Source organism: Phyllobates terribilis, unplaced genomic scaffold (genome assembly GCF_046119375.1).
Source record: "Phyllobates terribilis strain yellow unplaced genomic scaffold, ASM4611937v1 Scaffold_8__6_contigs__length_399053987, whole genome shotgun sequence".
NCBI lineage: Eukaryota > Metazoa > Chordata > Amphibia > Anura > Dendrobatidae > Phyllobates > Phyllobates terribilis.
Genome location: NW_027362768.1, coordinates 56081346 through 56095085, shown reverse-complemented (window position 1 = coordinate 56095085; position 13740 = coordinate 56081346). Strand labels below are relative to the sequence as shown.

The 13740-nt window shown below is 42.2% G+C and overlaps 1 protein-coding gene across 3 annotated transcripts in view; it reads right to left on the bottom strand.

The window, feature by feature from the left end:
- Nucleotides 1-13740, bottom strand: part of HMCN1 (hemicentin 1) — a 924522-nt gene that overhangs the window by 610113 nt on the left and 300669 nt on the right. For all 3 annotated transcript variants that reach the window (XM_073642974.1, XM_073642975.1, XM_073642976.1), the window contains exons 21-22: nucleotides 10120-10279; nucleotides 8832-9000 (exon numbers count right to left, since the gene is read on the bottom strand). In XM_073642974.1, the coding sequence (XP_073499075.1) occupies nucleotides 8832-9000; nucleotides 10120-10279 (329 nt within the window). The remainder of the gene's footprint in view (nucleotides 1-8831; nucleotides 9001-10119; nucleotides 10280-13740) is intronic.

Genomic DNA, 13740 nt, shown 5'->3' with positions numbered 1-13740 from the left:
GTCTATTCAGTAGGACTATCAGCTGTGTATCCACCTGACTTCTGCACAACACAACTGATGGTCCCAACCCCATTTATAAGGCAAGAAATCCCACTTACTAAACCTTACAAGGCACACCTGTGAAGTGAAAACCATTTCCGGTGACTACCTCTTGAAGCTCATCAAGAGAATGCCAAGAGTGTGCAAAGCAGTCATCAAAGCAAAAGGTGGCTACTTTGAAGAACCTAGAATATAAGATATATTTTCAGTTGTTTCACACTTTTTTGTTAAGTACATAATTCCACATGTGTTAATTCATAGTTTGATGCCTTCAGTGTGAATGTACAATTTTCATAGTCATGAAAATACAGAAAAATCTTTAAAGGAGAAGCCGTTTTATACATACATACATACATACATACATACATACATACATACATACATACATACATACATACATACATACATACATACATACATACATACATACATACATACATACATACATACATATACACTGCTCAAAAAAATAAAGGGAACACTCAAATAACACATCCTAGATCTGAATGAATGAAATATTCAGCCATTTCCCAGCGGCTGAAAGAATGGCAATTGTAGTCATATCCCACCCAGAAAAAAAGTGGAGCTAACATGAGACAAAGTATTTACAAGCGCTCATATAAAGAGCCCTATATTGTAATGGGCGTTAAGTTTGGCATGACCTTATACACATAGAAACAGTTGTTTAGGTAATTAATTATGCATGTACAGTCATGGTCAGAAAATTATTGCAATTACACATGTTTTGTTATACACATGTTCATTTCCTTTGTGTGTATTGGAACAACACAAAAAAAACAGAAAAAAAAGCAAATTGGACATAATCTCACACAAAACCCCAACTGGGGAAGACAAAATTGTTGGCAGTTTTTCAAAATTGTGGGTAAACAACCTTGCTTTCAGTGTGTGATGCTTGTTCACACTCAACTGTGGTAAGTAACAGGTGTGGGTAATATGAACACCACACCAGAAACCAGATGAAAAGGGAAGAAGTTGACTCAGTGTTTGCATTGTGTGCCTGTGTGTTCCACACTAAGCATGGAGAACAGAAAGAGGAGAAGAGCACTGTCTGAGGACTTGAGAACCAAAATTGTTAAACAATATCAACAATCTCAAGGTTACAAGTCCATCTTCCTTTCTCTATGGTGCACAACAAAATCAAGAAGTTTCCAACCAATGGCACTGTAGCTAATCTCCGTCGATGGCAGAGAAAAATTGATGAAATATTGCAACGAAGGATAGTCCGGATGGTGGTTAAGCAGCCTCTATCAAGTTCCAAAGAAATTGAAGCTGTCCTGCAGGCTCAAGGTGCATCAGTGTTAGCGCAAACTATCCGTCGACTTTTGAACAAAATAAAACCCTAAGGCAGCAGACCAGGAGGACCCCATTGATGTCACAGAGACATAAAAAAGCTAAACTACAGTTTGCCAAAATGTACATAAGTAAGCCAAAATCATTCTGGGCAATCGTTGTGGACAGAAGAGACCAATATAGAGCTTTTTGGTAAAGCACATCATTCTACCGTTTACCAGAAACGGCATGAAACCTACAAAGAAAAGAATACAGTACCTACAGTCAAATATGGTGGAGGATTAAAGATGTTTTGGGGTTGTTTCGCTGCCTCTGGCACTGGGTGCCTTGACTGTGTGCAAGGCGTCATGAACTCTGAAGATTACCAAACGGATTTTAGGTCGCAGTGTAGTGTCCAGTGTCAGAAAGCTTGGTTTGTGTAACATCCCTGGTGGTGTGTCTGCATGGCCCTCCATCCCCCACCATGCAAGGATGCCGACTTACCAGTCCAGGCCATGCAGTGCATTCCTTATCCTCCGCTTGCTGAGCTTGCTTCCTGGTGCATGCTTAGGGCGGCCGTGTCTGCAATTCCTGATTCTTAAAGGAACAGCGTGCATATTCCTTGCCTGACTGCGCCTGCGGTATTCCCAGCCTGACCGCGCCTGCGGTATTCCTTGCCTGACCGCGCCTGCGGTATTCCTTGCCTGACCACGCCTGCGGTATTCCTTGCCTGACCACGCCTGCGGTATTCCTTGCCTGCCCGTGCCTACCGTATTTCTTCCCTGTCTGCGCCTGCGAGGTTCCACTTCTGTCCGCACCTGCTGTTCCACTTCTTTCCGTATCTGTGATTCCGCTCCTGTCCGCACCTGTGATTCTGCTCCTGTATTCCAGTCTGTACTGGGCCCTATCCATTCCTGTATTCCAGTCTGTACTGGACTCTACCCAGTCTGTCCACCTGCCTGTCTGTATACCAACCGTGCCCGCCAGCACCTACCTGCCTGTCTGTATACCAGCTGTGCCCGCCTGCACCTACGTGCCTGTCTGTATACCAGCCATGCTCACCAGCACCTATCTGCATGTCTGTATACCAGCCGTGCCTGCCAGTACCTGCCTGCCTGTATGCCAGTCGGACTTGCCCGCACCTGCCAGTGTTTATCTACAAACCAGCCGAATCTGCCAATACCTGCATACCTTGTTGAGGTCAGCAGCCGTGTGAACGAGGTCTGCCCTGGTGTAGCACCTGGTTCACCTCCCTCGTCCCTCCTCGGATCACGGAGTCGTCAAGCCGCCATACAACTGAGGTCGAACTTGGTGATTTCCCTAGTCACGCCCCTCCAGGCACTCCTCAGTCCATGTAATAATCCACGCTCACGCTAAACAGTCTGAGCGCGAGCATTACAGTTTACATCCTAGGTCATGGGTCTTCCAGCAGGTCAATGACCCCAAACATACTCCAAGAAGCACTCATAAATTATTTATTATCATTATTGTTTATTTTTTCAGCACCGTTGATTTCATGGTGCTGTACATGAGAAGGGGTTACACACAGAACACAAGTCAAAATTACAATGAACAAACTAATAGTGACAGAGAGGTACAGAGGGGAGAGAGCCCTGCCCTTGTGGGCTTACATGCTACAGGATAATGGAGAAGCAGACAGTAGTATGGGGGTTACAATAGCTCCGCTGTTGGTGAAGCGGCGGCTTTGGTAGTGGCGAGGTGGCAGAGGGGTCATTGCAGACTGTAAGGTTTTCTGAAGAGATGGGTTTTCAAGTTCCTCTTGAAAGTAGGGGAATGTAGGGGATAATCAAACTTGTTGGGCCACTGAAGTCTTACAGGTGATTGGGTGAGGAATGTATGCAAGTGGAGGAGAGAAGAAGGTCTTGAGAAAATTGGAGATTACATGTGGGTAGATATCGGGAGATTATTTCAGAGATATATGACCGAGACATTTTACGGACAGCTTTTTAGGTCGGCGTTAGCAGTTTGAAATGGAAATTGTGGAATTGGGATAACCAGGGGAATAGCGAGGAGAGAGGTTAATTAATCTTGCAGCAGTTAAGGACAGACTGGAGAGGTATGAGAGTGATAGCAGGAGGGTCACAGAGGAAGATATTTCAGTAGTCGAGGTGGGAAATGATGGGGGCATGCACTATTATTTTAGTAGATTGAGGGTTGAGGAAGGGATGGATTCTGAAAATATGTTTGAGTTGGAGGCAGCAGGGGGTGGCGAGAGCTTGGATTTGTGGTTTAAAGGATAAGACAGAGTCGAGGGTTACTCTGAGGCAGCGGACTTCAGGTACAGGGAAAAGCGTGATGTCATTTATTGTGATAGATAGATCAGGTAGGGAAGGTAGGTGAGAAGGAGGAAAGATGATGAATTCAGTGTTGGCAAAATTTAGCTTTAGGAAGCGAGATGAGAAGAAGCAGGATATGGCTGATAGACACCGGGATTCTGGCAACCAGAGAGGTGATATCTGGCCTGAGAGGCAGATCTGAGTGTCATCAGCGTATAGATGATAATTGAAGCTATTTGATTTTATGAGTTGTTCCAGGCCAAAGGTATAAATAGAGAAAAGTAGAGGTCCTAAGACAGAGCCTTAAGGGACTCCGACAGAGAGAGGATGGGATGAAGAGGTAGTGTGGGAATGGGAGACGCTAAATGTGTGGTAAGAGAGGTATGAGGGCAAGGTCTGTGATACCAAGGGAAAAAAGGATCTGTAGAAGAAGGGAGTGGTCAACTGTGTCAAAGGCAGAGGACAGATCTAGAGGGAGGAGTATAGAGAAATGTCTGTAAGCTTTAGCAGTGAGAAAGTCATTGGTGATTTCGGTTAAAGCAGTTTTGGTGGAATGGTTGGGATGGAAGCTGGATTGAAGGTTGTCAAAGAGTAGGATAGGTGAGAGGTGGGAGGAAAGTACAGTGTGGACATGCTTTTCGAGGAGTTTGGAGGCAAACGGGAGCAGTGATGTGGGCCTATGGCTGAAAGTAGAGGTCGGGTCGAGGGATGGCTTCTTCAGGATGGATGTAATTGTGGCATGTTTGAAAGCAGATGGGGAGGTACCAGTAGTTAATGATAAGTTGAAGAGATGGGTTAGGGCTGGAATAAGTGTGGTGGTGAGGTTGGGGAGGAAGTGGGATGGGGTCAAGTGCACAATTGGTGAGGTGTGATTTGGAGAGGAGATGAGTAAGTTCTGCTTCTGTGATGGTGGGGAGGAAAGTTAAGTGGGGGAGGGCAGTGGTCTGGTATACATAGGGGTTGTGGTGGTTGAGTAGTAAAGACTTGACTGATTTTGTCAATCTTGTTGTTGAAGTGTACGGCGAAGTCTCCGGCAGAGAGAAATAGATCGAAATAAAGCACTGGGGAGTTCTGAAGTGGCCATCAATGTGTCCGCATCTAAATCCCATTGAACACCTGTGAAGAGATCTTAAAATTGCTGTTGGGAGAAGGCACTCTTCAAATATAACAGATCTGGAGCAGTTTGCAAGAGAAGAGTGGCCCAAAATTCAAGTTGAGAGGTGTAAAAAGCTTGTTAATGGTTATAGGAAGTGATTGATTACACAATTATTTATTCCAAAGGGTGTGGAACCAAATATTAAGTTCAGGGTGCCAACAATTTTATCAGGCCCAGTTTTGAGACTTTGTGTGAAATTATGTCCAATTTGCCTTTTTTGTCTGCTATTTTGTATTAAAACCTTGCCCTATGTCAAAAATTACATCATGGGAATGACCAGCTATGGGAAGCTATATAAATGTAATGTCCAGCTCAAAGAGAGGGAGGGATCACCCTGACCAACACTAAGTGAAAAAACTTAAAGCAAAATTGAAAGAAATGAACTGGGTATTAGTTGATATACATGCAACCAGGGTCGGACTGGCCTGGCGGGGTACCGGTGACATGCCTGGTGGGCCCCAGAGAGGAGAAGGAAAAGGTAAAAAAAAGTTTTTAGGGGCCCTCACCCGCCGCAATGACCTTGGCCGGCATCACCACCCCGTGCAAGTAGGCAAGTACTGTGGCCCAGGGAGGGGGGAACGATGGCAAGCTATGGGGCCCACCCTCGGCCCCTCCCACTCTTGACCCCTCCCCCATCTCAAATACTTACCTCTCCTCATTTCCTACAGCTCCAGTGTCTTCCGCGTCTCCTGACTCTGACGTGTCAGGGCAGAGGGCGCCATGACAACATTACAGCGCACCCTCTGACCTGAGCACTGCAGAGTTAAAAGACGCGCTGAGGATACTGGATCTGCAGGGAACGGGGCAGGTGAGTATTTGATTTTTTTTTATATATGCAGCATTATATCGGGCCATTATACTGCATGGAGCAATTTATGGAGATATTATATAGTATATGGGGCCATTATACTGTATGGAGCAATATATGGGGCCCATTATATGACATATGGGGCCATTATACTGTATGGAGCAATAAATGGGGCCCATTATATACTATATGGGGCCATTATAATGTATGGAGCAATATATGTGGCCCAGTATACAGTACAGACCAAAAGTTTGGACACACCTTCTCATTTAAAGATTTTTCTGTATTTTCATGACTTTGAAAATTGTACATTCACACTGAAGGCATCAAAACTATGAATTAACACATGTGTAATTATATACTTAACAAAAAAGTGTGAAACAACTGAAAATATGTCTCATATTCTAGGTTCTTCAAAGTAGCCACCTTTTGCTTTGATGACTGCTTTGCACACTCTTGGCATTCTCTTGATGAGCTTCAAGAGGTAGTCACCGGAAATGGTCTTCCAACAATCTTGAAGGAGTTCCTAGAGATGCTTAGCACTTGTTGGCCCTTTTGCCTTCACTCTACGGTCCAGCTCACCCCAAACCATCTCGATTGGGTTCAGGTCTGGTGACTGTGGAGGCCAGATCATCTGACGTAGCACCCCATCACTCTCCCTCTTGGTCAAATAGCCCTTACACAGCCTGGAGGTGTGTTTGGGGTCATTGTCCTCTTGAAAAATAAATGATGGTCCAACTAAACGCAAACCGGATGGAATAGCATCCGCTGCAAGATGCTGTGGTAGCCATGCTGGTTCAGTATGCCTTCAATTTTGAATAAATCCCCAACAGTGTCACCAGCAAAGCACCCGCACACCATCACACCTTCTCCTCCATGCTTCAAGGTGGGAACCAGGCATGTAGAGTCCATCCGTTCACCTTTTCTGCGTCGCACAAAGACACAGTGGTTGGAACCAAAGATCTCAAATTTGGACTCCTCAGACCAAAGCACAGATTTCCACTGGTCTAATGTCCATTCCTTGTGTTCTTTAGCCCAAACAAGTCTTTTCTGCTTGTTGCCTGTCCTTAGCAGTGGTTTCCTAGCTCCTATTTTACCATGAAGGCCTGCTGCACAAAGTCTCCTCTTAACAGTTGTTGTAGAGATGTGTCTGCTGCTAGAACTCTGTGTGGCATTGACCTGGTCTCTAATCTGAGCTGCTGTTAACCTGCGATTTCTGAGGCTGGTGACTCGGATAAACTTATCCTCAGAAGCAAAGGTGACTCTTGGTGTTCCTTCCTGGGGTGGTCCTCATGTGAGCCAGTTTCTTTGTAGTGCTTGATGGTTTTTGCAACTGTACTTGGGGACACTTTCAAAGCTTGCCCAATTTTTCAGACTGACTGACCTTCATTTCTTAAAGTAATGATGGCCTCTCGTTTTTCTTTACTTAGCTGCTTTCTTCTTGCCATAATACAAATTCTAACAGTCTATTCAGTAGGACTATCAGCTGTGTATCCACCTGACTTCTGCACAACACAACTGATGGTCCCAACCCCATTTATAAGGCAAGAAATCCCACTTATTAAGCCTGACAAGGCACACCTGTGAAGTGAAAACCATTTCCGGTGACTACCTCTTGAAGCTCATCAAGAGAATGCCAAGAGTGTGCAAAGCAGTCATCAAAGCAAAAGATGGCTACTTTGAAGAACCTAGAATATAAGACATATTTTCTGTTATTTCACACTTTTTTGTTAAGTATATAATTCCACATGTGTTAATTCATAGTTTTGATGCCTGCAGTGTGAATGTACAATTTTCAAAGTCATGAAAATACAGAAAAATCTTTAAATGAGAAGGTGTGTCCAAACTTTTGGTCTGTACTGTAAATTGCATGGAGCAATATATGGGGCCCATTATATACTCTATGGGGCCATTATACTGTATGGAGCAATTTATGGGGCCAATTATATAATGTATGGAACAATATATGGGGCTCATTATATATTATATGGGGCCATTATACTGTATGAAGTAATACATGGGGCCCATTATATACTATATGGAGCCATTATACTGTATGGAGCAATATATGAGGCCCATTATATACTATATGGAGGCATTTTACTGTGGAGCAATATATGAGGCCCAGTATATACTGTATGGAACAATATATGGGGCCCATTATATATATGGGGCCATTATACTGTTTGGCGCAATATATGGGGCCAATTATAAACTATATGGGATCATTATACTGTATTGAGCAATATATGGGGCCCATTATGCAGTATGGAGCAATATATAGGTCCCATTATATACTGTATGGAGCAATATATGGGGGCCATTATATACTGTATGGAGCAATATATGGGGCCATTATATACTGTATGGAGCATTATATATGGGCCATTATATACTGTATGGAGCAATATATGGGCCCATTATACTGTATGGTGCAATATATGGGGCCCATTATACTGTATGGTGCAATATATGGGGCTCATTATACTGTATGGAGTAATATGTGGGGCCCATTATTCTGTATGGAGCAATATTCAAGCCCCCAAAGAGGAAGAATGGAGCTCTGGTCAGACATCCCATCTGTTGCTCTATTTTAAAATGGGGATAAAAGTGCCCTGTCAGGGATTAAAGTTCCCCATTCTTCCAATTGGTGCGATTTCCAATGCTCGGATTCCACCGATCAATAAGTTATCACTTATCACCTACCTTACCTGTGGATCGGTGATAACTTATTTTCATCAAAGAACCCTTTAATGCAAACTAGCATAATTGTACATCCCAGTTATAGTGGCACACAGCAGATGTGCAGGAGCCGCCTGTGTTTTACAGTCGACGCTCCGCTATAACGGGGATAATGACCAACAGGTATTTGCATATAGCTGTAGGGTGGGCTCCGAGGGTCAATTCCCCCTGTGGGCCTCAAACACCACAATCCGACCCAGCAAAGCATTGTATAGTAGCACATTGCATGTATACCAACTATAGCCACATATTACCACAGTATAATTATCCAAAATGCCACCATATTGCTAATTAATAATACCTTTTCACCAAGACCACATATTAGTACCATAAAATAACTTAATAATATTACCCTACTGTATAGTGCAGCCAAACCTTCACATTGCTACTCAATAGTGACCCAATAATATTATCACACTGATTAAAAATGCTCCTTAGTGGATCAGTCTCTTTCTGCTCATTATTACATGCAAATAAAAGATGAAATATATTACTATACCTCTGGGAAAATGGTGAAATCAGCTGCGTCTCCTTTGCCCATGTTATAAATGGTGGTGGGACACTTTTTACCTCACATGGAAGTATCACGTTATCACCGACTTTTACATATATTTCCGTTATACTTTTGGAAACTCCTAATATATCTGACTTTACAAATCGTGGTTTTACTAAAAGAAAAACAAGACTTGCCGTTTAGGAAATTGTTTGCATGAAAATGACGTATTTTAAAATTGTTATTCATAATAATGTATTGTAAATAAGTGATATTTTAGAGATGTGAGCTATGAAGTTATTCTGTTTATGCGAGGCCAAATATTAAAAAAAAATTACATTCATTCTTTAAAAAGCTTAAAAGACTGTATCCTCGTACGCAACCAATTATTTATATAGATCTCATGTATTCAAAAAGAAAAATGATGCAACATTTCAAATTGCCAATTAAAAATATCCCGATATTTTTCTCTTCAGCTTTTACCGCGACTTACAGTATGTGTCTCCATATTAACAAGCAAGAAGATTATGACACTTTCCTATTGACTATGTCACCCCATAGCTGTAAATGAAGGTGATCTCCACAACTATGATATCATCAATAGCAGATCATTGAGGGTTTGACCTGGGACTGGCAGTGATCAGCTGCAGCGGTCAGATGTAAACACTGTACTAAGTGGATCCTCTGCTGCACCATCATACTGATTAGTGGCTGCTGTCGGGTACTGCTCATGAGATCCTATTACTTGAAGCAGGTGATAACAGCTGATTAGCAAGGGACCCCATGATCTTATATTGATTTCCTATCCTAATGTCCTTAAAGGGGTATTTCCATCTCCAAGATCCTATCCCAATATGTAGTAGGTGTAATAATAATACTAATAATATTAGCAAATACCTCTAATAAGAAATGTTGTATAGTACTTCTCATTCACTATGTAGCTTACCCCATGTGCAGGACATTGCAATAGCTTAGGCATCCATGGTTAAAGACGTGTTTGCAACAGACATTTTTTTATATAATATAGTTTACTAACTCACGGATTATAAATTGAGGCAGTTCCTGCCAATACTGAAGTAGTAAAATCTAATTAATCATTCATGTGACTGCTGCAGCCAAACACTGGCCTTAGTGGTGATGTGTTGTACATGCAAATGTCACCACTGAAGCAAATGATTGGCTGCAGCAGTCACATGAATGATGAAAAATGTTAAAATTGTGCTCATGTGACAGGTTTAGCATAACTGGCATAGTATCAATTATGTACAGTATGTGGTAATGATTTACTGCTTACCATAAACTGTAAGTTGGACTTTCCGGGCTGCATAACCTGCAGCGTTCACTGCAGTGCAAGAGTATTCTGCAGAATCCTCTCCTCCTGGAGAAGACAAGAGCAAACTTCCATCGGATTCAATTATGACAGAAACATTATTTGGGATGATGGTCTCTCCCTTCTAAAATAAAAAATAACGAAAAAAATAGAAAAACTTGTGCAATGTAGTTATTTGAAACAGATAAAATAAATAAAGAGTTTATGTGTTGATGGAAAAATTAATGATTATTACATTTTTGAATGTTGACTTGGCTTATAACAATTATATGCACAGTAGTGATTCTCCTGAATGCAATTCTCTAAATGACATTCCTAATAATACTATAATTCAATCCATTCAGCACATTCTTGGTTGAAAATTTTCCATTTTCATGTAAAATGAATTCAGGGATCACCACACAGGGACGACATCGAAGAGATCACACAATATCTCGCCGTGTCGTCACGCTGTCAGTATTTCGTCCAGAATCGCAAGCATACGATCCAGACTACTCGCTACGTGGATATCGGCAAGCGACCAGTGAGAGTGTGGCGTCACACCTCGGGATTCCAACGCATGGAATCCGTGCTTAAGCCCCCGTACCGTCACTGTCAGCTTTACGATAGCCCGATTATTATTATTCTCTGCCACCACCGTCCAGATTTGAAATATAATACAGGTCTGGGCGGACGCCTGCATTTTGGTAGCGTATATAGCTTCAGGGGAGGGAACGATTACAGGACAAAAGAAACAGAACTATTAAATTTTATATTTAATCCAAAAGGGGGGCAGTGTTTAGGAAAAATATACACAAGGATGGTACAAAGGAGACATTAACCCCTTTATATACTGTAGCATATTAGTACTCACCAGGCTGTTACCTCCTGACAGCGCGGGCTCCGGCGGTGAGCCCGCACTGAACCAGGCACATGTCAGCTGATTCTTACAACTGACATGTGCCCGCAACAGCCGCGGGTGGAATCGCAATCCACTCACGGCTGTTAACATGTTAAATGCCGCTGTCAATCTCTGACAGCGGCATTTAACATCGCCGCGCCGGAAGCGAGTCACTTACCACGCCCATTGGTGATCCCGTCACGTGATCTCGGGTCACTGATGGGTAGGCATGACAACCCTGGGTCTGCAGCAGACCCCAGTGGTTGTCATGTGCTGATTGCTATGAGCGCCACCTAGTGGTCAGCGCTCATAGCACAGGAGCATTTCTGCTCATCACATCTATGTAGCAGAGGCGATCAGACAAGTGCTGCTTCTAGTCTCCTATGGAAACTAGAGAAGCATGCAAAAAGTGAAAAAAAATGTTTTTAAAAATATTTAAAAAATTCAAAAATATATAAAAGTTTAAATCACCCCCCTTTTACCCCATTCAAAATAAAATAATAAAAAAAACAACCACATACACATATTTGGTATCGCCGCGTTCAGAATCGCCCGATCTATCAATATAAAAAAAGATTTAATTCGATCGGTAAACGGCGTGATGAGAAAAAAATCCTAAACGCCAGAATTATTTTTTTTGGTCGCCGCTACATTGCACTAACGGGCGATCAAAACATCGGATCTACCCCAAAATAGTATCAATAAAAACTTCAGCTCAGCACGCAAAAAATAAGCCCCACTCCGCTCTAGATCCAGAAAAATGGAGATGCTACGGGTCTTGGAAAATAGCGCCATTTTTTTCTTTTTAGCAAATTTTGGAATTTATTTTTACCACTTATATAAAAAAGAACCTGTACATGTTTGGTATCTACAAACTCGCAATGACCTGGAGAATAAGATTGGCAGGTCAGTTTTAGCATTCAGTGAACGTGGTAAGAAAAAAAAACATCTGTGGTATTGCACTTTTTTTGTAATTTCACCACACTTGGAATTTTTTACCCGTTTTCCCGTACCTGATATGGTAAAACCAGTAATGTCTTTCAAAAGTACCACTCATCCCGCAAAAAATAAGCCCTCACACGGCCATATTGACCAAAAAATAAAATCGCTATGGCTCTGGGAACAAGGGGAGCAAAAAACGAAAATGCAAAAACGGAAAATCACAGGGTCCTTAAGGGGTTAAAATACATAAGCAGTTACATAAAATAAACAGGATAAAAGAAGACGACTTACACTATACAGTTTGCAGGGACGAATCCGCATAGGTGGAGGAGGGGCTCCCCAGTTGATTTGAGCGTTATCGAATGCGACCCGTTACTTATAATACTTATGCCCCCCCCCCCTGGCAATGAGTGCTTTTGCATTGTCCATGTGTCCCTAAGGGGAGATATGTCCACACGACCCCTGTGGTGTCATCATGTGGGCCGGTCTCCAGCATGTACATTTTTATTAAAAACAGTAACTTCTGCAATAACTCATCACTCGTTGATCCCAGAAGCCCAAAAGTGATATGATATTTTCTATTATGATTTTATCTTCATTTAGAGACCACACATCGCATAGCTGCAGTCTGCTATTCTGGTGTCAATCTATCTCAGGCCTGTGTTAAGAGGAAATACATTTACATTTTAGTTAGCTTGGTGGCACCTCTTGGCTGCCATATGTTTGTGTAAGCTCTTACTCATGGCTGTGTTAATTGGGGCTTTGTGCTGGGCAAAAGGGGAAGAATGGTCAATATCTAGGTCAGGGAAATATGGAAGAACATTTTCAATATTCCTCAATACTTCCCTGACACCTATGCATAAATCTGTTGATCCAGAAGAAGGCAAAAACCCCAGGACACATTCAGCCAATTTGAATTACGGAGAAAAATTCCTTCTTGACCCCGAGAAAAGGCGATCAGTCCTAGAACCCTGGATCAAACCTAATTATGATACTAGTTATGTAATTAATATTACCGTACTAAATATACTACTATAGGTGTAACATTTTGTCTAATTTAACAGTAACCCACAATGTTATGTCTATCGAGGAAATCGTCCAGACCTTTTTTGAAAGCTGTTATATTGTGTTGGCCATTACTACCTCTTGGGTAGGGCATTCCACAGTCCAACTGCTCCGACTGTAAAGAACCCTTTCCTGTTGAGGAGCCGGAATTGCCTATCTTCCACCCGTAATGAGTGACCCTGGTCCTTAGTATGGACTTTGGAAGGAATAAGTCATGTGCTAATCCTTTGTACTGACCACACATATATTTATACATGTAAATGAGATCCCCGCTGAGGCTTCGTTTTTCTAAGCTAAACAAGCTCAACTTTTTCAACCTCTCATCATATGAGAGGCCTTCCATCCCTTGTAATAATCTAGTTGCTCGCCTTTGAACTGACTCTAACTGCTGAATATCCTTTTTAAAATATGGAGCCCAAAACTGAATCCCATAATCCAGTGATTTATAAAGGGGTAATAATACATTGGGATTGCAGGATTCTATTTCTCTTTTTATACATTCTAAAATCTTATTTGCTGCTTGACATTGAGTACTGCTGCTCAGCTTACTTGTAACCCGAATACTCAGGTCCTTCTCCTGTTCTGTAGTCCTGAGTATACTCCCATTTAATGTTTATGCAGCTATAGGATTACCAGTCCTAGGTGCATTACTCTACATGTATCTACATTAAACCTCATCTGCCAAGTGTTTGCCCATT